The 27,247-nt window shown below is 37.9% G+C and overlaps 1 protein-coding gene across 3 annotated transcripts in view; it reads right to left on the bottom strand.

Annotated features, from left to right (window-relative positions):
- Positions 1-27,247, bottom strand: part of Kdm3 (Lysine demethylase 3) — a 175,555-nt gene that overhangs the window by 64,582 nt on the left and 83,726 nt on the right. For all 3 annotated transcript variants that reach the window (XM_090154196.1, XM_090154197.1, XM_090154195.1), the window contains exon 3: positions 16,143-16,259. In XM_090154196.1, the coding sequence (XP_090010322.1) occupies positions 16,143-16,259 (117 nt within the window). The remainder of the gene's footprint in view (positions 1-16,142; positions 16,260-27,247) is intronic.

The following is a 27,247-nucleotide window of genomic DNA, read 5'->3' on the forward strand; positions in this document are numbered from 1 at the left end:
ACAGAAAACGTATTCCAGGCAATAAAGCGAAAGCGCCGAACAATGGATGAAAAAATTTAATTCGCCCGTGAAAAAGTATACAAAAAATGTAATGAAAAAAAAAAGGGAACCAGTTCGTAATGAAATTTCACAATGAAATGGGAAAAGTCTAGGCCAAATGTAGAATGGTGTACAGGCGTACTTAACGAGGGCGTAGAGCGAGGTCCGTCCATCAGTTAGGACACCGTTGTATGCGCGTCAAACGTGCGGGAGAAAACTACCACAAACGCGATGAAAAGGGTTTTTCCCTCCCACGAATTGATCAAAAGAAACAAAGACGCGGCGGACCGTGGCTGGCGAAAGCCGGTTCCGCTTCCATTCTAATTACGAGACAACGCATTCGGAGAAATATCCAATGAAATATTCATACGCAAAATCAGGACCGCGACCGTATCAAAAAAAAATTCGTGTCACTGATGCGTGTACAATTTCCATCACGGTTCTATTATCGGGATACATTGGGATATTGGTGGAAAATTAAAATTTATAGTTTCAAAGTGGTCAAATGGATGCCCAAGTATAAATACATTCATTTTTGATATTATTCAAATACTTAATGATACCAAAAGTTCATAAAATGATTCTCTTACGAGAAGTTTCCATTGCCTAGTTTGAAAAGTGTAAATATTACTTCTATTTACCTATTGCAGGGTGACCACAGAATATTTATAATTCCTTTAAAGGAATTATAGGAAATTTATTAGTGAAATATAGGAAAATATATGCTTTAGTCCCATTCGACCGAAGGCGGTTTTTGAGGTGTCCCATTCGACCGAATTCCGCCGAAACGTGCGGTTTTTATGTGTCCCATTCAACCGAACGCTGCTATATAAATTGGCTTTTGCTGTTTTCAATTTAGTTACTGAAGTCGCTTTTATGTGTACTATGCATTTATTTGAAAATAAAAATGGAATGAGCATGAATTATATTTTTATCTTCACCTAGTCAAGAATAGTAACTGAACCAAAACTGAAATAGTAAACTTAACCAACTCTAACCTAACCTAACCTAAACATAGATCTTCGATAGTACATACCTTATAAATAAAATACCAAATCACCCCGCCAATTGGGCTACATTTTAAAATTCTTTCGGTCGAATGGGAATAAACGAAATATATAGGAAGAAAATTTGGGGGGGGGGGGAGAGAAATAGGAGGAAATTAATTATATAATAAGATAGAACTGTTGTCAACATTATTTAAAGGGGGAATAACATTCAAAATTAAGTTGATAACCGATAGAAATAGTCGAAAACTATCGGCGAACAGTGTTGGAAATAAGCATCTTTCAAAACTAGGACAATATGAAGACTTCTAAGGGTAAAATATCCACTATTTTAATTTCTATTAAAATTCCTTGACTTTTTAGGCGTATTTTTAAATTCCATGACATGTGGCCACCTTGTAATATATTGGAACACCGCTTGTAATTTTAAAATAGTGTTAAAAAATATGAGGACCACGGCTCGGAAAGAAGTAAAAAAAAAGAAAAATTGTGGCTTGTTAATTTAAGGAGCGAGGGAATCCATTTTGGACGACTGACGTCAAACCGAGAGAGCTCGAATTTCCTTCCGAACACATTTCGCGACATAATATAAAAGGATATATATTAATCGCTTTCGCTTCAGACAAACAGGATAATTTGTAATATTTACGAGACTGACGCCGGCCGCCTATTATTATACTTGTTATAAAAGAAAATAACGTTTAGGTCGTAATGATTATTTTATTCAGTTACTGGAAAGAAGACATTACAATTACGACTCTAAGAAAAGTATAGTGATTATAAAATTTATTTAGTCGTAGGAAATGACTCAAACGAGCGTAACACGACGAGGAAAAACACGCGCAAAACGTACGATATTTTTCCGTTTTAAACCATTTGGTGAACTTTTGGAAGGACCCCAAAAACATTTACAATTTATCCCAAGAAACGAAACAACAACACAAAACCCGCACCCACTTACAAGGAGACAACCCGAGGTGTTACACACCGATTTTGTTCAAACTCGGGGCATTGGTAGACCTTCATGTAACTTGAAAAATCCTAAAGGGATTTTATTCAATGGGCAACGGTTTTGCCATGGCAACGAAAAATGTTTTTGACAACTTAAATTGGAAATTTTCCCATTGAAAATAACATGGGATTTTGACCGATTCCAAGGGTCCCCCCCTGTGAAACATTTTACAAAATTGAAAAAAAAATTAAAATACCAAAATTATAAAAAAAATTGATAAAAATTGACGAAAAAAATCAAAATTTGTCACATTTTTATCAATTTTTAAAAAATATTTCACAGGGAAATCGGTCAAAATCCCATGTTATTTTATATTGTCAAAAACATTTTTCGTTGCCATGACAAACCCGTTGCCCATTGAATAAAATCCCTTTAGGATTTTTCAAGTTACACGAAGGTCTACCAATCCCCCGAGTTTGAACAAAATCGGTGTGTAACACCTCGGGTAATCTCCTTGATAGTTTAATTAGCGTTTAAATTCCAGGAGAAATGAGGCTACGGTCGGCGGGCGAATGCTTTTGTCTGCGGTGCGAGATAAATCTGCAAACCTAATCTCATCCTATTTGAAAAGCAACGAAACCAAAATAGTAGACAAGATTTCCGAGTAAACAACCACGTATAAGCGGAAGGGGAAAAATTACGAAATCTCATCCACCACGGATTGGTTCCCTACTTTTATCTCGCAAAGACAGAAGGTAAATAAGAAGATCAACAAACGAGACAAAAGGAAACGCGCCGGATGAGCCGCAGAGGTCGAATTGAGGTCGAATAGAGGTCAACGGAGACGTTTCTTCTTCATCAACAGTTGTCTTCGTACTCGTCATCCAGCATCCAAAGACCCCTGGGGGAACGGCCGCTCCTGACCGAGATACGAAAAGTGTCGCCTGTATATAATGGACTATTCGGAAGTCCAAGATGGGAAGATGGAACGTCCGCGACAACAGAGCCATCAGTTTTCACGGATTGAAGACTTAACCGTCGTTGTCCGACTGGACCGTATTAAGAATTTGCTAGAGTAAGATTCGGTATCAAATAACGGTTGTTCTTTTAATTTATCTATCGCTCAAAAATTGTTTGATAAAAACATAAAATTTCCGGAATTAAATTCCCTGACATTTCCAGGTTTTCCCTGACCAAATGGCCCAATATTCCCTGACCATTTTTTTGTAGAATAAATGAATGGTTATTTATTTGCCTGATTTTTTGGGGTCATTTTAAAATATCATTACTTTTTGGGACCATTTTCAAGTTCATTGACTTTTCCCTGACATTTTGGAATCATTTTAAAATTCCCTGACATTTCCCTGACCTATTGGAAACCTTTCCAAATCCCCTGACTTTTCCCGGTTTTCCAGGTCGTGTACGAACCTTGTACTTTCGTTTTCTTCTTCAAGTTAATATTTATATTTTGAGAAGGAAATTTTGCCTATACAAATAGCTCTGAAAAATTTAAATTGTCAAGAGTTCGTAGCTAATCGGAATTCTTTATAAGCGAGCTAATATTGAAAGAAGATTCTAAAAACCCCAGAGTGGTACTTTGTCAGTCCCGGAATTCCGAGAATGTTGAATTTTTAAAGATGACAAAGCGGCGATCTCAAACCAATCTTTAAGAGCTTCGAAAGAATAGGACTACGCTTGCTGAACTTGTTTTTACGTCAGAGTTCGTACCAAATTTCCGGAATTAAATAATAATCAGCTAGGCTAATACCCAAGGCACCACCTTAGGCCTAAGTCATCAAGCGACCTTTGAAGCCATTATTCAGGTGGCCGGGTTACAATGCGTAGGAGGGTGGTGGCAAGCCCTTCATGCCACGCGAGTCAACAGCTCCCTACACTAACTATTACCGTTAACCTCAACAAGTTTTCCCCGACCAAATTGACCAATTTTCCCTGGCCATTTTGTAGAATAAATGAATGTTTTGAGGTAAAATCTTGAAAAATGTTAATTATGTATTTTTCAAAAATTTAATTTCCGGATTTGTTTTTGGGGTCATTTTAAAACTCCCTTACTTTTTTGAACCATTTTCAAATTTCTCTGACCTTTTGGAAACATTTTAAATTCCCTGACATTTCCAGGTCGTGTACGAATCCTGTACGTAGCTCACTCGTCACGAAATACGTATAAGCTCTTCCGGAAAAATTTTCGAATTGCAAAACAATTTCCGCATATCGGAAAAATAACAAATTCAAACATTTATTTATCAGGATGTTTATTCTAGACGAATCTAGAGGTTTAGTTTTACTTTTTGATTCGACAAAATTATCCAAAAATGCCCAAAATTAAAATTTGCGAACAATATTAAGCTAATCATGGAATTAATACCGAAAATTTTCAGGAAAGAAGTCCTTGGTAATTTTCCGACTTACAACTCTAAAACAGGGCGACTCGACGAATTTACTCTTTCAGGGTTCGTACAAAATTTCAGGAATTAAATTCCCTGACATTTCCAGGTTTTCCCTGACTAAATTGCCAAATTTCCCTGACCATTTTTGTAGAATAAATTTATGTTTTGAGGTAAAATCTTGAAAAATGTTAATTATTTATTTTTAATACATTTTTCAAACATTTATTTGCCGGATTTGTTTTTGGGGTCATTTTAAATTGCACTTACTATTTTGGACCATTTTAAATTTCCCTGACAATTCCCTGACCATTGGAAAGCATTTTCAAATTCCCTGACTTTTCCAGGTCGTGTACGAACGAACCCTGTCTTTATGCCCAGGGCTTTTCGTAGTAAAACGTCATCGATACGTCAGCCGTGATGCAGCCGCAAAATCAATACCAGAACACCAATTTTACTTTATAGAAAGGCTAATTCGTCGGAATCGGACCAATAACGGTTCGTTTTCCAAGGAAACAGTTGATCCTCTAAATATAGTTTCCGAAGAAGCGAAGGAAAGATGACAACTGAAGAAGCACAAACCCTCGGATTGTCAGAGATCAATAACGAGGGAGGTCCCCTCTTCGATTCCAATTAAAGAGGATTAGAGGGCGGGAGGCTACAGAGTCCGTCTTGGGGAGATCCGCGTAATGAGTTACTTGTATAAGGCCAAAGGCACCGCAGCTAGAGGGGGCTCGAATGGATCAATTGGGTGGGGCTCGCGTATAGCCCATGTGCGCGAAAATAAAAGCCCTAACCTAAACCGGCGGAGGGCGCTCCAGCCCTGGTTTTATCTTTTTAGCGCGCTACCCCGCCGTCATCCTATCCAATCTCGCGGGCCAGATGGGCCCTATCTCAGCGGCTACTTCGAGACAGGCCCTACGTCGGCGCCCCCCGCCTTTACGCTTGATGTCAGCTTAGTCACCGCTTCTCTTTACTTCTTCCGCCATTAAAGCGAGAGAGGCGAGAGCGAACATTGCCGCGGTTACTCCACCCTCCGTTGCCATGGTTACGAGAGGCGCTATTAAAGGAATCTCTCGGCGTACCCGATCTGTCGGAGCGACATTTTTGACAGAAGAAGAAAAGGAAGTAGGTCCCGCCCTCCCCTTTTCCCCCGCCGGGGTCCACCCGTTGCCCCGACGAGAAATTATAGAACAGCCTCAAGGACAATTCTTTCCAATCTCTCGTCCTCCTTGGGGAAGGATGAGTTTTCCGCCTGGTACGACTCTCTCGGTAATGTCTTAAATTGGATTTTATATCTTTGGCTGGACATCTTTCTACGAGGCGTAAAAATATATTTTTACTATTTACATCAACTCTGGAACCGTCTAGGTTATCTACATATTACGTAAGACCTTCGCGTTACAGGAAAATATATTATTGAAATTAGAGTGAACATATTATTCAGTCTAGTGTTGTAAGTCGGGAAATTTTCTAGAAAATGACCGAGGCCTCTTTTCCGGAAAAATTTCCGTATTTTCCCGAAAAAAATAAAAAAAGTTTTCATTCCATGATTAGTCTAATATATTGTTTGCAAATTGAAATAAAGCGGCATTTTCGCCTCATTATTTCGAATCTAAAAGTAAAATTAAACCTCTAGACTAGTTTAAATTGATTAACAATGTAACACAATTAATGTTTCGTAGTATATGTTTACAGATATTGGACATTTTATATCGATAAAAGTTAAAAACATTAAAAACATTTCGAAAAGTAATTTATGTTTCAATTTTTTATTTTTCCGGAAAATTAACAACACTAATTATCTGAATATATTCAGTTTAGGCAACGGTGGGTATTTCCATCCGAGCTCGAACGTGATTGCGTTTCCAAACAGAAGCGAATATACCCTAGACCAAATAAACCCGAAGTTGGTCTCGAAGGAAATTGAAGGATCCATCGTAGTTTTAGATTGGGGCTTTATACTACGAAAACCATCAACACTGAGCAAATTGGAGAGTTACGGACCTTATTTTGCAAACGTTTATCACTTCGAATCTCGCTCGTAAACAAAAGTCAGTTCGATAAACGAGGAAGAAAGTACAAATTCGCCACACCCGATCCGCGCTGGGCCAGTTTCTCAACGCGTTGAGGAATCAAACGATCAGAAAACGACCCGGTGTCGGGGGTCACCGAAGCGAGGGTGCAACGTGACATTCCGCAGCGCCGCCTGGAGTTCCCCGACTTCCTCGCTCGAAACAATAAACGAGAATGATCTATTTATAGCGTGGCCAGAAAAAAGCGTCGCGAGGAAAGCGCGTCGAAGATGTATAGTTTGATCCCGTTAAAAAGCGAAATCGTTTAAGCTTCAACAAACGCAATAAGCCAATTACGAAAGAGCTCGTAAATCACGCGTCGGGACTGTGGCCTCATTTCGGAGGCCCAGCCGTCGAGAGCCACTCCCGGGAGAAAACGAAATCCGCGAGATTGATCCGTCGCGGGAGTCGCTAGTGTCTTCAGAGTGGACACCATTTTTTCGGACACACTACATAGGAGAGAGAGTATTCCTAGGGAGACACCCGTAAGGTAAAGGGCGAGTCTTATTACGAACGCGCCGGCACGAAAGGGGTGTGCGTCCGTCGTAGGAAGACCGCCAACTGCCTAATAACATTCTATAGGGTACGTGGACAATAGCCCAGTCAACGCGTTTCGCTCACGGCAGACTTCACCCTTCCACGGCGCTGTCGCCAAAGGCCATTGTCTCCGCTACTAGGAGGAAATGGTCCTTTCGCCAGTCACCTTCCACGGAGACATTAACCCGACGAGGCTGCGGCCTTCCACTGGGAAGCCTACTAATTAAGGTTCCCAAAGAGCGAGGAACAGCCGTTAAGAATGAGAGAACGCCATTAACAGGAAGAGAGCCCCCCTTTCCCTAATTACCCTCGAAGACACGAAACGAGCCTTGTACCTCTACATATCACGACGAGGCTCCCCGAATTTCGCTCCGTCTAAATTCAATTTCAATCTTGCCGTTAACTTCGTCAAGGACATTTCAAATCTACCTGGTAGGATGTCTTTCCACGACTATAGTAACCACTTCGCGTTCTAAATGAGAGTACCCGAGGTGTTTATTCCTGATTTTGTTTGAAGTCGGGCGTAATATAGACTTATACGAGATATGAAATTTCCCAAAAGGAGACGTTGCAGTACCCATTCGATTTGCCATGTCAAACGAAAATGTTTTGGACCACTTAAAACCAAAAAACTATTTAAAAAAGCATGGGAGTTTCACGAAAATTGTGAAAAATTTTGAAAATCACGAATTGGGTAATTTGGACCACATTTAGGTAAATTTCATCAATTTTGTGTAAATTGGAACATTTTTAGGGTAAAATTGTAAGAATGTTTGGGGTAAAATAAGGAAAAAATCTTATTTTTGTTTTAAATGTTCAAAAACATTTTCAGTTACCAGTGTTCCGTGGTGGAAAAAGCCAGAAGTCAATAGTGGTGGTAAATAATGGTTTTTAACGGCCTGGACAATAGTCCATTTGGTGGCCAATAGTGGCTAATATAATGTTTCATATCTCATATAGGTCTACATTACGGCCGACTTTGAACAAAATCGACAATAATCACCTTGTAAGTCGAACAAATCGACATCCGTCAGAAATTTCTCTAACGTATAAATTTAAACTGGTTTTCGTATCATCGTCAAAAATGTTCCAAGAACGGCTATTTTTAATCGAGGGTAAAATGAGGAATTGATAAAAGTTAATCAGACGAGATAAGGATGGCCTTGGAAAGAAGCGAGGAGGTAATCGAGTATGGTCGGGAAGATGTCGTCGTACCGGCGACATTGGACAAGGCGAGAAACATCCCCGGTGGCGTCTAAAAATAACCCTCAACGCTGACGCGAAGAATTATTACCGGGACCAAGTTAGTGGAAAAGGGAAGCCATCCGTGTCCGAATTGTGAAGAGTCGCGTCAATGCGTCCGGATAATGAAAAAATACTCGGATGAAAGGAACGACCGAAATTGACGGACTGAATAAATACGAGATATTATTTGTATTTCCAATTCTCGGTCATTAAAATGAGCAGATCACCGCGACGCTCAAGGTCAAGCGGAGGACCCGACAACGCACGAGCCTTTTTCTTTCCTTTCGCGGTTAATTTACCCAGTCCAAAGCAGTGTTGGAAATAAGCTCTTTTTAAAAGTACTCGTCAATATGACCACTATACTCCCTACTTAAAAAATAATTTACTGGTCATGACCACCCTTTTCTGCCCCACTTATCTCCCTCCCTCTTTTATTATACCTTTGAAAGTTAATTGTTAATAGCGATGAGTTTTATTTATCACAGACCAAAGAGCTTTGATATTTATTAAAAAATATTTCATCATCTTCTTGTCCTTCGAATAAAAACAGTTTTACTCCTTTCTGACTTTGTTTGTTTCTAAAATCCATAAAGAAAATCTATGCTTATGTTTCTTAAACATATTCTTAAAGATTGATCTAGATGTTTCGCATTTAGCTCGACGAATCTGACTGATTGTAGCGGAAGAACGTCAAATTGGATTACTGCCAGATGCCAGGAAATACGTTCGATTTAGGAGTAGAAATAAGTCAAAATCCGGCATTTCATTAGCTGTGAGAAACTGAGAGCGCAATGCTTTTATCATTCTTTTTTCGGTAAAGAATTATACTTTTAATTAAAAATAAACTGGTCATTATGACCAGTGAACTCCCAGATTCTATTTAATTTACTGGTCAAAGACCAAAATAAACTGGTCTTTGACCGACGTCACCGCCTCATTTCCAACACTGGTCCAGAGCTCTAAGCTCGACTGAAAATCGAACGAATAGCGAGATCGCGTCTAGGGTTGCCACAATATTATCAGATTCCAATTACCTGCCCATTTTAAGTTATTTGCCCTGATTTTTTAAGAACAAAATTAGACAATTTCTAACTTTTGATATTATCAGAAGGCAATAAATTTAATAAACTTATAATTCAGCACAAAAGTGGTTTCAACGTTTAAAAACACTTTTAAGGGTATAAATAATAACAGAATTTGCCATAGATCTAGGAGTAAAATTACCTTAAAAAGTATCAAGATAAAACTGAATTCCCTGGCTTTTTATCAATTCTTAAATTCCCTGACGTTTTAGGCTTATTTTTAAATTCCCTGTCCTTCCCTTACTTTTTAGGCCCATTTTTAAATTCCCTGACGTGTGGCAACCCTGGCGTCACTAAAGGGTGGTTTCTTTTCGCCTGTTCTCGGACTAAAAGTGTACTCTTTTTACCCTAAAACGTTTTATTCGCCTGTTCCGGGGATAATAATTACTCCGCCCCTTAAACTATTCGCTTGTTCCGGAGTATTAGGGCTACTCTTTTTACTCCTTCTGGAAAGGACGTGTAAAGAGAGTAATTCGGAGTTTTGTCGTCTGCTAGCCAGAATTTATCCGCTAAAAAGGCCACAGCGAGGGGCTGATCACTCCCCGTAATCGGTGTACAAGCCTGTAGCTTTGACTGTACTAAAATGATTACAGATTTAGCACTACCAAAGGCTGTACTCATTTGTGTACTCCCGTGATCGGTGTACAGATTTTTAGGAAGTGGTTAGCCCCTCGGGCCACAGGCAGCCATTTTGGAATAACGTTTTTACTCCAACTCAAAACCACAGAATCGGAGTAAAATGACGTCGTAGTCTTACTCTTCTTACCCTACTCCGAAATCCCGGAACAAGCGAAAAGAAACCAGCCAGGCTAATACCCAAAGCACCACACCACCTAATATGGTGTCCCGGGTGGATCGGGGGGGGGGGGGATAAATAGGCCCTCACTCCCCCCTTGAACATTTATTCTTTTTGTTACGTTCATAGAAGAAACCTTACAGAATCCGAGTACATTACGTAGGATCTGGGCTGGTGGACATTATCGGCAAAATACATTCGGAACAGCCGGGAGACTTCACCGTCAGGCCAGCCCTTGGCGAACGCGCTTTGTTGCGCTTCAAGGCCTAATCGAACCGGAGGATTTTCCGCGTCGCGGAGGCTGAGAATCCGCGACGCGCGTCTCTTCTACTTTACCCGAAATCGATCAAAAAAATCAATGAAGAGTGTAAAAATAGCCGGAGGCAACTTCCCAATCCATCCTCTGCCGTTGCTCTGGTAATATCAATTCCCCTTTTGACCTATATCAGACAGGTGACGCCGGTGTTTATCAAAATCCCGACACTTTCGAAACCGAAATAAATGAAAAACAACCGTTCCAAATCACAGCGCCTACGAGAAAAAAATAAAAACCGTCAAGAAATTCTTTGGCAAATCAAATTTCATACTTCGGGACACGCATCAAATAGAAGATTATTGGGTTCTTTTCCCCCCGGATTTCATTTTGGCGCGTTGTGTCAGTTATTTTTCACTTTCACTCGGCCAGTAATCCGATCGAATAAGGTTCGCGATACATTTTTTACAAAAATGCCCCGGGCAAAAACTTATCGGTCTAGACTACCCAAGGACAACGTTTTTCCCAACAAGCGTGTGTGCCGCGATATACGAAGTACAGAGGCTTATCTGGAAATAAGATACGATATTAAATTAGGGTGTTTTCGACATATTACGTATAAGCGTAGTTGTCGTTATAACTGAATCAGAAGCGTAAACAAATCTCGTACACTATAGAGTAAAAAGATTTCAGAAATTTATTTGAAAATCCCAAAATCTGGGCGAAAATCAGTTTCCAAATCTTCAAATAAGTCTAAAGAAACCAGAAATCCACACGAAAATCAGTTTCCAAATCTTCAAATAAGTCTAAAGAAACCAGAAATCCACACGAAAATCAGTTTCCAAATCTTCAAATAAGTCTAAAGAAACCAGAAATCCACACGAAAATCAGTTTCCAAATCTTCAAATAAGTCTAAAGAAACCAGAAATCCACACGAAAATCAATTCCCAAATATGGAAATCCGCCTAAACAAACCAGAAATCAACACTAAAATCAGTTCCCAAATCTCTAAATCAGAAATCAACACGAAAATTGTGCTCTGATATCTCAAAATAAATTTGCAAATGTCGGACCCGTCTAAACAAATACTAGCTAGAAAAATTCTTGTTTTTAAGAACTAGTATCAATCACTCCTAGCTCCTGCTAAATCTGCTAGAAGAAATGTGAAAATCGTTGATAGACCATGAATGATAACATTAATAATCAGTTTAGACTAATACCCAAGGCAGCAACTTCGGCCCAAAATCTCCCTACATTCACTATTACAGTTAACCACAACGGAGAAACCTAAGAGCTCGGGTTGAAAATCCCTTAACCAATGAGGAGAGAACTAGCAAACTCAACGAGGACGTTACTCCTAGTTTACACCCAGTGCCACAAGCTGGCTCCTCTAGCTGCGAGGCGCAAGTGCTAACCACTCTGCCAGCCCACCTTTAATGTTATGAGTTATTTAAAATAAAATTTAACAGCACATCGGGAATGTGGCGTTTTTTCAACACGTACGGTTATTTCCTCGTACAAAATTAAATTTAACAGCCTATCTTATTGATACGATCAGCATTTGTCATTTATGTTTTAATTGAAGAGCTTGCCAATGCGGGAAAAGCTCGTTTTATTCGAATCTGTTGGCGTGGGTGGAGACCGTGACAGAATATTTTGGCGGGCGCGTCTGGTTTGAGTCTGAAAACGCGTCGGAAGTGGACTCCATCAACCTTGCAGTTGGATGTTATTCAATTTCTGCCCGTACTCCAGTCTGTTTTCATACACTAAGCAGTCTTAGCACTCATTTGTCAACGACAAATTACCAGGAACTAACGCGTATTTCAATAAAGACGTCTAAGCCTTGGTTTCCACTAGCGCGATTACAAGGTTGCTACAAAATTCTCAGATTCAAATTCCCTGACCATTTTAAGGTATTTTCCCTGACTTTTTAATGCCAAAATTGAAAACTTTTACATTTATCAGAAGTTAATAAATTTAATCAACTTATATTTCATTACAAAATTTATTCAGTTTTGCCACAGTTTTCCACACTCAAATTCCCTGACTTTTCCAGATTTTCCCTGACTTATTTTGTATTTATAAAATATATTTAGTAAGTTTCCTATTTGCAACTGAAATTAAATTCCCTGACTTCTAGACTAATTTCAAAATTACCTGACTTTTCCCTAATTTCTAGACAAATTTTAAAATTCCCCGACTTTTCCCTGATTTTTATACCCATATTCAAATTCCCTGACTTTTAAAGGAATTACACGTTTTTCAGGTACAGTGGCAACGCTGTTATTTCAACTTTTCAAGGAACTAAATAATAATAACAGAATTTGCCATAGATCTTTAGAGTAAAATTACCTAAAAAAAAGTATCAAGATTAAACTGAATTCCCCGACTTTTTTGCCCATTTTTAAACTCCCTGATTTTTCACTGAAGTGAGGCAACCCTGTCGTAATTAGTTAAAAACCAAGCGTTACACTCGGAGATAAGAAATTAAAAGTCGCTTGATGATTTAGGCCTATGGTGGTGCCTTGGGTATTAGCCTAGCTGATTATTATTATTACGTTTATCAACTCAATGTTGTACATTTTTTATAGATCTAACGCTTCTACACTCTAGAAATTCGAAATCAAATGAAAAAAAAGATCGATTCACGGTTATTTGATAAATATTTCGTAAATAGAGAAAGCTTGCCAGGCAATTTAGAGCAATTGTAAATGACAATTCCAACTTATCAAACGAAGTGGTTTCATTTATAGGAATTAAGATGATTAGATCTAAAAATAAGATCAACGGTTCACCAAATTCTAGGTCTATACACAATTAAAAGGTACAGCGCGACAGGAAATCACTTTCAATTAAATTAGGCTGTAGGGAGAATTGAGAGTAGTATTATAATTAGAGCGAGACAACCGATACCATCTTCAACAAAGCGAAATGGATAAAAATAGTTATAAACAGCTGCGCTAACAGAGTTTATCACTCATCGTTTTTATACCCGCTTTTATACGTACGTAAAAAGCTCGTACTCTTTTAAGAGTTTCGCGGGACGCTGCGCGGGTAGAAAAGACCAAAATATATTTAAGGCTCCCTCGACTTCACACGCTTCCAAGAATTCCAGGGGGAAAAAATTCACAGTTTTGTTTATAACGTCATTCCAAAACTTCCAGGACGAAAGAAAAAAAGTTTTATTTTTAGTTACTCGCCTGGTTGCCTAAGTCATCGGATTTTTTTTTCGGGAATTTTCGAGTGAGCGGCCAAAAAAAATCACCCCGAGAAAAAATAAATAAAATAAAAACTTGCCATTATCATTTCAAGCCACCATCCCGGAAGAAGAAACGAAAAAGGGTTGTAGACTACAGAAACGAGCCCATTTCACAAAGGGCTAGACATTAAAAGTTTGTTTTGGGACCAAACCGTAAAAGCTATAATGGCCAGGGTCAAACGACCGTCGAAATCGTACTAATTCATTTTGGTCAATTTTTCCCAAGTTTTATCTGAGGGGTACTCTGTCGGCCCCGACTCCCATAGAAATTAAATAGAGATTGGTCAACTAAAGCCACCTACACGGTCGTTAAAATACCCTTAACAAATAATATATACCTACCAAGCGAACATTAATTACGCGATATTTATCAAACATAAACGAAACTCCCCTAAAAATAGCCATTAATAAAATGATACTTTGTTGGGAATTCCTATCTTTTCATCATAAGCCTTTCCTTTTTATATAGCGTACGCTTTATATTACCGGGAGATCATTTTCGCTTCTATCAAGGCTAGTATTATCATATTTTTTTTTTAATATTAAGGGTCAAATAATCTCCGTTATTTATAGTACCCATAGATGGTACCGCAATATGGACCTACCAGAATCAACACACATATACCATAAAATTAACCACCTACACGTAGATATTAATATTCAGACGAAAAGTTTCGTTGTCCGTGTTCTAATACAATTATAATTAAGGGCTGTAAAAGCCAGGCAGACTAGACAAAATGACCTCCTGTAATGAAATGTACCTCTCGCATTACTAGACAAGTAGTTTCCAGTTTATTACCAAATGTATTATAATGGTTTGAAAGCAGACGATGCGACTGGTTTTGAGAAGCGAAATTGCGTGTTAGTCAACTTTGAACTGCTTAGTTTATAAATTTATTTTTAGGTCACTCTTTTATTTTTTAAAGTTTTTCTAAGGTTGAAAAAATGGGCGCGTCGTTAAAAAGGTGTTTAAAATTGGTAAAGTCACCGGGTGCTTTAATAAAAGGCTGGAATGGGTGGTTAAGTTTGTTTTCGTAACCGGATGTTCTTAGTTGCCGTTAGGAGCGTCTAATGATTATGCAAATAATAGCCAGGGAAAGTTCGGGGGAGTGGTGTAGCCCAATTACATTCGACTTTGGCCGGTAATTTTGAGCGGCTTTTCAAAACTGGGGGCAGACTTTGTAACGTACCAGACCGATAATAAAACACTCCAAAAAGGAGGATTTAACAACAAAAACGCTTATGTTTACGGTTTTTCCCCCTCTTAAACAAATACACTTATAGCAACTCGGCAGTTTAAATGGTTCGTGCTAAATATAAATAAGTCACGTGACTTAACTTATAATTATCGTAATTGATTACTGGTGACTCCCCTTCCCCTCGCTTGAGTGCAAAATCTTTCACATTTTTCCTAAATTATCACAGCCATAAAATTAACATTATTAATGTTATTTATGATTAATTCAACCAGTGTATGATTCTTCACTAAGCTATAGTAAAAATTTCGTGTTTCAATAAATATTCAATATTTCTAATCAACGTTCTCGTGGTAGCTCGATAATTATCAATTCGGTTTTTTCCGATTTCACTAACACTTGTAAGTTCAATGTCTAAATGAAGTAAGCGACACAAGGTTACAATATTTTCGCAAACTTCTATTGAAACCCTCATATATTAATACTCCTCGAACAGGTTTTACTAAAAGGTCTATTCCGATTTCCGGTTAGGGAAATATAAGTAGGACAATTTCGTACATAAATGCGGTTAATTATCCAAAACAATAGGATTTTTTGCCACCCTGAAAGTTCTATATCCTTAAAACTATTATAAGGACAATAAATACAATATATGAAAAATACCAACAATATATAAACACCAAAAAATCCAACAAAATGTACGAATAAAAATCCATGAATATTTCCCACACTTGCATAAGGTTAAAGATTTTAAAACGACAGGTTCAATTGAGTGACGCGCCGTAAAAAATAAAATATGCAAAAGGCAGACTAGCGACTTAAAAGCGATGTTATTTCTGGAATGCCGGTAACGAAATTTTCCAATTAAAACTTTCCCCATTCATTCCGAGAGATCCAAAGAAATAAGAATGGTTGCTTGGAAACTTACGAAATTCATTTCCCCGAAAACAGCGCAAATTAAGTCGCCTTTTTACCCGAACTGGCCAAGATACGTAATAATTCTTTTCATTTCAACTGTTAAGTGGGGAGAAGTTTCAAGAAAGTTTTTTTAATTTGGGAAGGGGCGGGGGGATAAATTATTCTACATCCTTATCCTCCTTCCCCCCATTTCGGCTGCCGATAAATCAAAAGACGACGGCAAACCCGTTCTTTTTAACAAACTTCTGACTTTAGCAAACGGGTATTATATAAAAGGTCTATTTATTAGTTGGCGGTACTATCAAGGGCGGGAAACGAGGTACGGTGGATATACGTCACAGTAACGGCGTAAGTAGACCAAAAATAGTAGTCGGATCTTACCTGGTAAACCTTGAGATCAGCGTAATCGACGTAATCTCTTTGTCGATCGACCAAATATTCGACTGGTTTCTGTTTGTACTCGTTGAGTCCCGCTTTATCCACCAATGATTTGAAATTCTGTGTCAAGAGAAAACAAAAATGCAATTTATAGCTTTTACGTTGTTTGAATAATTGACCACTAACGGAGTAAATTTCCATTAACAAAAACACAAATAAACAAAGGAATATATTTAAAACAAAATATATTGCTTTAAGAGCTAACGAAAACATTTAAAGTGGAACTCTTAAAAGCGTAGAAATATTACCATGTTTACTACAATAATTTAAAATTAACGAGATCAGAAGTTCATTATCCTAGACGTAGTCACTCGTAAATATTGTTTACACCTGATTTCGGATTTTCGTAATAGTTCACTTTGATGATTGTTTGCACCCTCGATCGATTAAATCATGATTACGATGATGAGTGGATAAAATCACGATTAAATCGAGTTAGTGATTAAGACTTTATAGGACTATTTTTCAAAATTATAGGATTTTATGGGACTATATATGTTATTTAATTTACTAACTTTATGCATTTAAATCTTTGATTTTCATTTAAAAAATAGAAACTATTTAACCATTTTATCACAAAAATATAATAGTAGCTTACCATGTTAACAATAACAAAAGTATAGACTACAATGACTTTGAATAGGAATTTATCCTACAGTTAAATCTACCAATTTCACTGACATTGTGAGAGGCGGGATTTGAAATGGCCAAAATATCAATATTATAGGATTTTATACGACTTTTTGGGGATTTTGCTAAAAATATAAGATGCTGTAGGACATTTTTGAAAATATAGGATTTTAAAGGAATTAAAGGACCTCTGGGGGCCCTGAATTAATTATCCTTCGACAATTAAGTTAATTAACGGGTCACCTTCCGCTTCAATAGAAGCCGCATCGTAACACGCAACTGCACTGGCCCACTGTGCGTGCTACGCAATCTTATTTAGACGTGACAATTAAATTACGGAAACGATAAATAATATAGCATCGAAATAGCCGTTCCAATCCGCGTGGCGTGGGTTCCCGTTAATTATACCCCCACCCCTCCGTGTAAGACAATTTATTTGGTATCGTGATAAGTTAAAATTTCCGTCATCAGTTTGAATAATAAGTTATTCCCCCATAGTTTTAGAGTTAACGAAAAATAAACGTGTTTTGAAATTATTAGAAGGTTTTGACCTTGAAAACTTACGAAAATACTTTATTTATGGCAAAAAGAAAACACGCCCGACCTAATATCACGTGGTTGTGATAGTACTCCGTACAAAACACTTCTCAGAAATTCGTGAAATCTACGATAAACATGTATAACTCCCGTGATTCGTGACTAAAAAGCCGTACATTAGATAAAAACATTACGTACAAATGAGGAATATTTTTTTATAGAAAACTATTTTTATTTGCATAGAAAAAAAACGCGTAACCGGTAACGCTATTTCATAAATCCTCAAAAACAAACATTTAACTTTTCACGCTTGAACGAAAAAGAGAGCAACAAATTACCTAAAGATTTTTTTTTAAATCACCCCTTTTAGAAAAGTAACTATTAGACTTCGGTGGGCTCAATTTGAACAGCAAGAACAGACAGAGATAGAAGTGTTTTTCAATAATTCATGAGAGATCTCGTTTTCCGAGCTGACGTTCTGAATAATGAATAATAAAAATAAAAAGCGTGTTATTTTTAGCGGCGCGTATACGCTAATGGAAAGAACGCCGTCAGTACTTTTGAAAACGCAAACAGGCTGCCCGAAAAATCGAAACTACGCGTTTCGAAACTTAACCACGTTCTTTCTAACTATAACGGTCAACGGCGAATTGTTAAAACACCAAAGTTGGCGGAAGCACTTTAGGTACTAGCTCGTTCTAATGTTGGCAAAAAAACCGTTCTTGAAACGTAAGCTATTTGTATAAACGATAACAGAAATTGCCAAAGTGAATAAACATGACGTAGTATATTCAGCTGGAAATCCTAGATATTTTCAAAACGAAATAAATCGTTGGTACGTGGAATAAACGTATTTACCGGAGCAATGACAATTTACAGCTGTGCTTTCACAATTTTGCCCAACAAATTTTCGTAATCAAAAACGGATGTTTTGCCGCAAAGCCCTAATAACAACGCGTAATCCAATAGTCGAGTATAGAATCAATAACGAAACCACGCGTAAACACTATCAGTGGCAGTCTCAAAGGGTAGAAAATTTCCGAAAAACAGGTATTATCCGCGTAATGTTGGTAAATTCCCACGTGAGTAGGCGGACGACGGCAGGGGAAAAATATCGCCACGAAGTTGAATACCAAGCAACGGCTTCTAAAATCCCGAATTCCCAGAATTCGCTAACATAATCAACTTAGTACATATAGCATATATGAATACGGTGAGAGACCACCGCGTTTGGCTCTTCGAAATAAATATGGATGAACCGAAGGCGGCGCTGCAGCTGTAACGGGGACCTAGTTTCTGGGCGCATTGCGTGGAAGCCCCGCGTAAAGGTTCCCGTTTCCGCCCTCCCCTCTCCTCTCCTCTCTATACGCTGAGAATACAAATCCGTATTTTTTTCGCCTGGAAATGATATGACTAGGAAAAGTTAAATTTCGGGTAAACTGGCGCCGCCACGACACGCTTGGTCGCGTTATAGTTATGAAGGGGAGGGGGAAAACTACGGAGAATATATTATAGTACGAGCTACATATTTCGAAATTGCATAGAGAGGAACCCCCCCTGTCGAAGGACAGTGGAATTAAGGGCGAGCGGAGAGGTGAAGTCCACGTTAGGGAGTCGCCTCTTCGGGGACCTAGAGCGGGGATTAGGGTGTTCCCCGAGAGAGGAATTTGAGATGAGGGGTTGCTGAGGGGGTGGAAATAATGTATAGCGTATTATTACGGAGGGAAATCATGACGGGGGTCGGGGGTATGGCGACGGGCCTCCGCATCTGGGAAATACATTTCTGGTTTGGCGCCCTCAAATTTCCCCTCCGCGCTGCGCCGTAATTCCGAAATCAACAGCTGGTGGCACGCACCCAGAACCCCCCCACCCGACTCTCTCGCCAGCGTAAAAGGGAGAAGGTCTTTGAAGGTTTTTTAATACTCAGCAGCGTCCATATTTTTAATTCGAAATTTCTGTCTCATCTTCTCAGAAAAGTCTCCCCCTCCCCCTAAAAACCGCGTATTAGAGAAGTGACGCCAGGGCTGCCCGACTTACGGGGGTTATTTGAAGGTCATCGAAAGGGAATTTCAATTATAATCGGTGGGTTCCGTATGAAAATATTTTAATTTAAAGACACTTCAGAATTTTATTTGGTGTCAAAGTTTTCGAACTTTAAAGGAGGTACACATTCTAAAATCGTATAACGTTACGGATTATTTTTTAACGTAACTAGCGCCAGTTATACCATAAATATAGAATTTTATACTTTTAAATTACAGTTTTCTAAATTTTAATGATATTATATAAAAACTTGTTGAGGTTAATGATAATAGTAAGTGTAGGGAGCTGTTGGCTCGCGTGGCATGAAGGGCTTGTCACCACCCTCCTACGCATTGTAACCCGGTCACCTGTTTAAAGGCAATAAAAGTCGCTAGATGACCAGGGTGACCACTGAAAAACCCCAAATAATTTATAGGAATATAGGAAATTCAACAGTCGATTTATAGGAGGACATATAGACATAAATATTTAATTTTATAACCATGGTGGAAGTTATATACTAAATTTACAAAATTATTGCACGACGGATACTTCATGGTTCAATATTTTATTAAAATTAAAGGTTTACACTGATAAGAGAAATGTAAATTGAATTTAGATTTTAGAATCATTGTAAACAGAACGCCTGAAGAGGGGTTTCGACCCGAAAGCTAGCGTAAACCTTTAATTTTAATAAAATATTGAACCATGAAGTATCCGTCGTGCAATAATTTTGTAAATTTAGGACATATAGAGTCTTTGATAATATAGGAACATAGGAGTATTATCTTTGATAATATAAGAACACATAGGAAAAATTGCATGGACTAATTAATTAATTAGTCCATGGTATTAGCCTAGCTTATTATTACAGGGTTGCCACCGTTTTTTCATAACCAAATTCCCTGACCATCTCTGGAGATTTTCCTCGACTTTTTTATTTTTTTACCTATATTTTAGTAAACGTTTTCTATTTGCAACCGAAATGAAATTCCCTGACATTTCCCTGATTCTTAGACTAATTTGTAAAATTCCCCGACTTTTCCCTGATTTTTATACCCATATTCAAATTCCCTGACTTTTCCAGGAATTCCAGGTTTTCCAAGTACTGCGGCAACCCTGTATTATATTTAAAGCGTTATATTATATATTTATTTTTGATGGGTTACAATTTTCCACGTATTAAAAATAATCAAATACATGAAAACAGCAAAACGTGAAATCATAAACTTCGTGATATTTAAAAAAAAAAATGGTGTAAAAGGTGTTCGAAAGTGCGTTCCATCAATCGATAAAATCCCGAAACCGGATTACAAAACTCGGTTGGGAAAGATTCCCAACGCGATTCCCCACGAAACTACTCAAATATACGAGACCCGCATTAAATCCAATTTATTGCTAAGCCTTTCGATAAGAAATCACCGGGGAAAAAATAATTGAAAAATCGACGACTAAATTTCTAACTCTCCCCCCCCCCCCCCCAAATGAAAAAAAAATCGATTTCCGAAAAACCGAAATCTCCTTGGAGTTGACGAAACCGCTAACTATAATTAAAGACCATGGATAAGTAGTCAAATAAAGAAGGATAAAGAAGGCACCTCGAGAACACCATCCAAAAATACCGGTATTCCAAAAAATCGCAACGAACGTAAGTCTCAAGGCTACCAAAGCAAAAAAAAATAGTTATCCTATTAAAAATATCTCTAATCAATATAATACAGCTTCAGTTTTTTTTGGAGGAGAGGGGAGGGGGAAACTAGCCCCGGGGCAACCATTTCGACGACTTCTCGACAAGTCCGTGAACTGGATATCCCCCCTTATCCGGTTTATAAGGATGCTTACGGAATTTTTTTTCTACTGAACGCGTTTCTCGGGAGATGCCCCCGGGCCAATTACACCATTAAACACCCCTCCTCCAGATGATGCCGTGGTAATATAGATATAATTATGGTCAGGATGAATTGCCTTCCCTTAATTCTCTCTCGATCTAATACGAAGCGGTGGATATAAATCGAGAAGAGATTCATTATCATAAAACGCCCCCCCCCCCCCCCTCGATTGTAATAATCCTGCCCATCCCTATTTTTTTTTCTTATCTAATATAGGACCTTTTCTAATCATCAGATGTTATCTCGGAATTTCATCACTAAAGCGACACTTTATTTTTTCCGTGTTCTGGGAACTCAGATACAAATTTTAAATTCCTTATATGCAAAATTTGATTCTATTGGCCACCTGAATTAATGCCATTAAACGTCGCTTGATGACTTAGGACTAAGGTGGTTCCTTGGGTATTAGCCTATCTTATTATTATTATTATTATTGATTGATTGGGATTTCTATTGGTCAATTGATTGGGATTGCTATTGATCCAATGATTGGGATTGCTATTGGTCAATTGATTGGGATTCTATTCGAGGGGCTGGTCACTCCGCGTAATCGGTGTACAGAGCCGTACCTTTGTCTGTACTAATGGGATTACGCGTAATCTTTGAAGTCCCTGCCTTTGGCAGTGGTAATCTAAGCGTAATCCGGTGTACAGATTTTCTAAGAGTGGTTAGCCCCTCAATTCTATTTGCCAATTGATTGGGATTGCTATTGATCAAATGATTGGGATTGCTATTGATCAAATGATTGGGATTGCTATTGATCAAATGATTGGGATTGCTATTGATCAAATGATTGGGATTGCTATTGATCAAATGATTGGGATTGCTATTGATCAAATGATTGGGATTGCTATTGATCAAATGATTGGGATTGCTATTGATCAAATGATTGGGATTGCTATTGATCAAATGATTGGGATTGCTATTGATCAATTGATTGAGATTTCTATTTTGCCAATTGATTGAGATTCTATTTTGCCAATTGATTGAGATTCTATTTTGCCAATTGATTGGGATTCTATTTTGCCAATTGATTGGGATTCTATTTGCCAATTGATTGGGATTCTATTTGCCAATTGATTGGGATTCTATTTGCCAATTGATTGGGATTCTATTTGCCAATTGATTGGGATTCTATTTGCCAATTGATTGGGATTTCTATTGTGCCACTTGATTGAGATTTCTATTTTGCCGATGGATTGAGATTTCTATTTTGCCGATGGATTGAGATTTCTATTTTGCCAATTGATTGGGATTTTGTAAATTTCAGTTTAATATACGCAGTAATGCTTGACTAAATTATTTCCTACAATCTTTGGTTCGATTGTAATTGTTAGTTAAGTTTTCGGTCACGAACTAGGTCGCAAAAAACTATGGATATCTCGGGAAACATTGACTCAAACTAAACTTTATCCTAGGGCATTTCAAGAAATCACGGGACAATATAGGACTTTATAGGAATTATAAGACCCTTGGGTGTGGCGTAATAATACACTTTTAAATTTAAAGGCTAAATTTTAAAACAATTCGGTGTTACCAACTTACTGGCGTTATTTCGAATATTAATTTAAAACACTTTTGTACGAAAACGCTTCGTAATTAAATATTCTTTGTATCAATTTTTATAAATTATAAAGTAAGATATAATTACGTCGAACACACCATCTGTCGCGGTCTACCGCTTAAATTACGAATAGTTGATTCGTGAAAATTCATTAAAAGGAACTTTGAAAGTTTTACGAAAAGCGTATGTAAATTTCGTATGTCCTTGGAGCTACTTACAAAATAGTACTAATGGTAAGAGTAGGTTGGAAATATATGGAAATTCCGCAACGAGCAGTTTGTCTAGTAAACGTCTAGCTGTAATATTTACAACGCTACGTTTTACGTAAACGCGGTCAACAAAACTCGTATTTTAGAGAAGCAAACAAAGAGTGCGTTTTCGAATAAATATAAAAATTTACTTCTTTTTTGAGCCGAAAGAAAACTATCTACAAGAATCGAGAACGCATTAGCTATACGTATAAGACCACAATATACGACTAAAGAAATAATTCAAATAAAGCATAAGTCTAAATGCGCAGCCTTGGGCCGAGATTGGTGGCGTAATACTTTGAGAAGGGCTTAGTCAGCGACTTTGAAGCCATAAAAATAAGCGAATTGCGCGGGATAGAGAAGGGAGTAGACTTGGCAAAATTGATTAAATCCGGGTCGATATTTGGGATAGAACGGCGCGCAGTAACGTAAATGCGCGCCAACTTCCCCTTTCAGGATCCACAAAGGATTTTCCACCCGTTCGTGGTCGAAATCTGCTTAGCGCCGTTAGACAAGGAGGCTAAATCTTCGTTAGACTTTCTCTTTTAATTAACGACGACATGAATAATGGAATTACACCACTACCGTTATTAACTGTACTATTTTGTTTTAGGAGGGGGTTTGCGTTAGTAACGTGGCATTTTGGTAAATACGTGTATAATAACGTTGTCTTTTTCTGATTAGGCAAAACTTTGACGCGTTCTTTAACCGAAATAATACGTTTATAATGCAACAGTTTAAATATTTACAAAAACAATTAATATAAAGTTCTAAAGCTTATTGAAACCTGCCCAAAATTACTCGTATGGCAGGAACAAAGAAAGATTTGAAGTAGAACTTATCACTAAAAGTTACTTAATTTAACTTATTTTAAATCAAAATACGACTAAATTGCGCCAAATTAACCAAAAATGGACTACTTATTTTAAATCAAAATACACGACTATAAATAACGCAAAATTGACTTACTTTTGGTTCGACTTGTGGCGGTCAAAATTACCAGCAATTAATCGAAATTCAAATCGTTTTCAAATGAAAATTTACACGTAAATATTAATTATTTACTATCGATGGAAAACCGAAAGCAGGTCGTCTCTTCTATCCACAAATAAACCCGCGCCCTCAAACAAAGAACAAAGAAAATTCTCTCCTTGAGGAGGTTTTGGTCCGGGCGCGCACAAAAACACCAAATTAAAGATCCCGAAAACTAACAGTCTTTCCCACAAAGCTAACTGTTAATTATAAAATGGCGGTGCACAATGTTTCTTGCCATATTAACATTCCGTCGTCAAAATCAAACAGAGCAAAGGCTAGTATTTTTTTGGTCGAAATGGGGGCCAAAATTTCGGTAGTTCCACCGTTCGCTACGCAGCCGATGGCTTCTCGCGCTTGTATGAAAACCTCGTCGTAGCTACCAAGGCTTCGGAGAGAACGCGAACCCGATTTCCTCCCCCCTTCCCCCCCACACACCAGCGAGGGAAGGGAGGGAGGCACTCTTTCGCAACGCGATCCTACCCCCCCCCCCCGCGCGGCCTTACGCTATATAGCTTTCAAATTCCCCTCTTTTATGGCAGACAGCGGAACATTTTTTCCCCAACTCCTAACTCTCCACGTCCCCTACCCCCCCCCGCGCGCTTCCTTCCCGACTGCGGGGCAAAATTTTCATCCCCTCTCCTCGCCCTCCCGACGCGTAGCTATTTTTTTTTTAGTGGGAAATGTCTACCGGTAGGTAAATGATAGAATATAATGGCGCTATAGAGCCGAATATAGGATTCTCTCGAATGCCAGACACACGGGGAAGTCAATTAATGTTGGGAGAGAGAGAAATAAAGAGGGGGGTTGGAAACGAAATTACTCCGCTGCCCTTCCACCCTCCCTACTTTCGGAAATGGCGGAGCAAAAAATTCCGAGAAACTTTTGGAGAGAAAATGCGTATTCTTTGGCCAACCTTGGGGAAGAATTACGAATAAATAAATAAGAATGTTGCCTAAAGAGAGGATAAAAGATGCCTATGACGTTAATACGGGATCAAAACATGATTACAGAATGGTAGGTGGGAGGTTTTACCGAAGGAAAAATATAACGAAATAAGTTTTATTATTAGCCTTACGAAAGAAATTTAATAACAGGGCCCCCACCAAAATCTATAAAAAAATTGTTAAGATAACTACTTTTGGCAATAAAAATAAGGACAACATTTTTCAAAATTGGAACCAAATAGGGACTAATGTAAAACAAAATGTAATATTTTTTTAACTAAATTCCAATATGACTTGATATTTATATATTTTTTTAATTTTACAACCTAACAGGAATGTAATAATTTTACCAACTATTTTATCGTTAATCCTCAGATTTGACTATTTTGTAAACAGTTCTTGAGCAGATGTATAATAATATTTTAAGCCTACGATGGTTTCCATGAATTTCATGAAAATAGGGTACTTTAGGGACCAAACCCGATTTTAGAGTAGATTAGGGACCTTAAAGAAAAATAAGGACTTTGGGTATTTTAGGGACCTTATGGGTGCCCTGTGATTAAAAAAACAACGACCTGGTTGTAGTATTTATTATTTTTCTGTCAACAACGTAATATTGGTTCTCTTGGCGTACATTTTTTAATTTTGGGAGCTTAGTCAAATGTGAATTAATTTATGGTATTTCATATTAGTTGTTACTTTGTTCATTTACTATGTTGGAAAATTTGGTCCTTGTGATAGATTAGTTTAGTGCTTATATATTTAAGCTATTTTGTGTAATAATTTTTTGACATTTTGGTTGTGACAATTCAAACAACATTGTATTATATTTTATAGTATTCATAAAAATAAATTGCTTCTATGTTGAAACTATTTAATATATAATAATAAATAATATCATATTCTCCAAAACAATTAAATGTAAAGTTTTAATTTAAATACGCTTAAATTGATGGCAAAACTATTCTAAATATGCCAAGTGTTGATTGCAAAATTATTCTAAATAGTCTAACCAACATCTGGCTTATGTAAAGGTAACCACAAACCCAACCCCAAATACGAGCCTTTTCTTTGTCCGCAATTCAGAGAACAACGCGGGAAGAGGCCGGATGCTAAGGACGGGCGTCGCCCGCTGGTTGTTTTCCCATTCGAGCTTCCCCGAGCTACGCGGATCAAAAAGGCCATCCTTCAGAGGGAAAAACAACACGAAGGAGCGGCTTAGCAGACAAGCCTAAATAGGCGTAGCGAAATCAGTGAGAATTCGGGCTCCATTTTTTATATACACTATTCGGGAAAGAGAAAGGTTGTTAAGACTAAGAAAAAGAATCTTTTTCAACTTCTAGGCGAGTTTGTCGGGAGTCGTACAGTCTAAGAGAGAGATGTAAATCTAATGGTAAAGTCTGAAAAAGAGTGAACTCTTAAGGCCTTGGCTCGCACCTTTTTAGAATTTCGTCAAGAATTGGAAGCGAAGGCTAAAAATAACTATCCGTCTGTCATCCTGCGGAACTCGTCTTATTATTGGAGACATTCGGAACGCGCGTCGTTTATCCTCGCGACAGAGGTGGCCAAAAATCCCACTGAAAAACGTCAAGCTTAAACCCGTACCCTCGCTGCTATAGCGTCCTAGTTTTTTTTGCGTCAGCCAGAATAAAAAGGCTGGCATTTACGTTGCGAATTCGATATAGCCCAACGTTTAACAGCGACCAAATACGATACATGTTCCCCGAGCACGCGTAAAGCAGCCAAGGCCTAGTTACTGATCGGAGATGACGCAAAACCATCGAATTTACGAGCCCCAGTTCCCAGTTAAATCGAACGTCAACTCTGCCTATCAGGATAACATCGCGGAAAAACATCAACCCAGTTGTTGGTTCTGTATTTATCCCATTCCAATTAAACAGCTTTAAAAAGTACTTCGAAATTAAATCTATTCGAATAAAGGGGTAAATATTATCAATAGTATTGAATTTATCCGAACTAAACAATTTAACTTGATTTTAAAAAAATACTCGAGATTTTTTACAGAATCTACTAACCTAATTAAAATATGTATATTGCCTGAATTAAAAGTAATTAATTGACTTAGCACATAATTGTTGTAGAATAAATATAAAAAAGTAAACAAATAAAGATGATGATTATGATTATGATTATTATTAGTCACAAGATAACGGGG

Source organism: Leiobunum rupestre, chromosome 7, assembly GCF_980474605.1.
Source record: "Leiobunum rupestre chromosome 7, qqLeiRupe1.1.hap1, whole genome shotgun sequence".
NCBI classification, from domain to species: domain Eukaryota; kingdom Metazoa; phylum Arthropoda; class Arachnida; order Opiliones; family Sclerosomatidae; genus Leiobunum; species Leiobunum rupestre.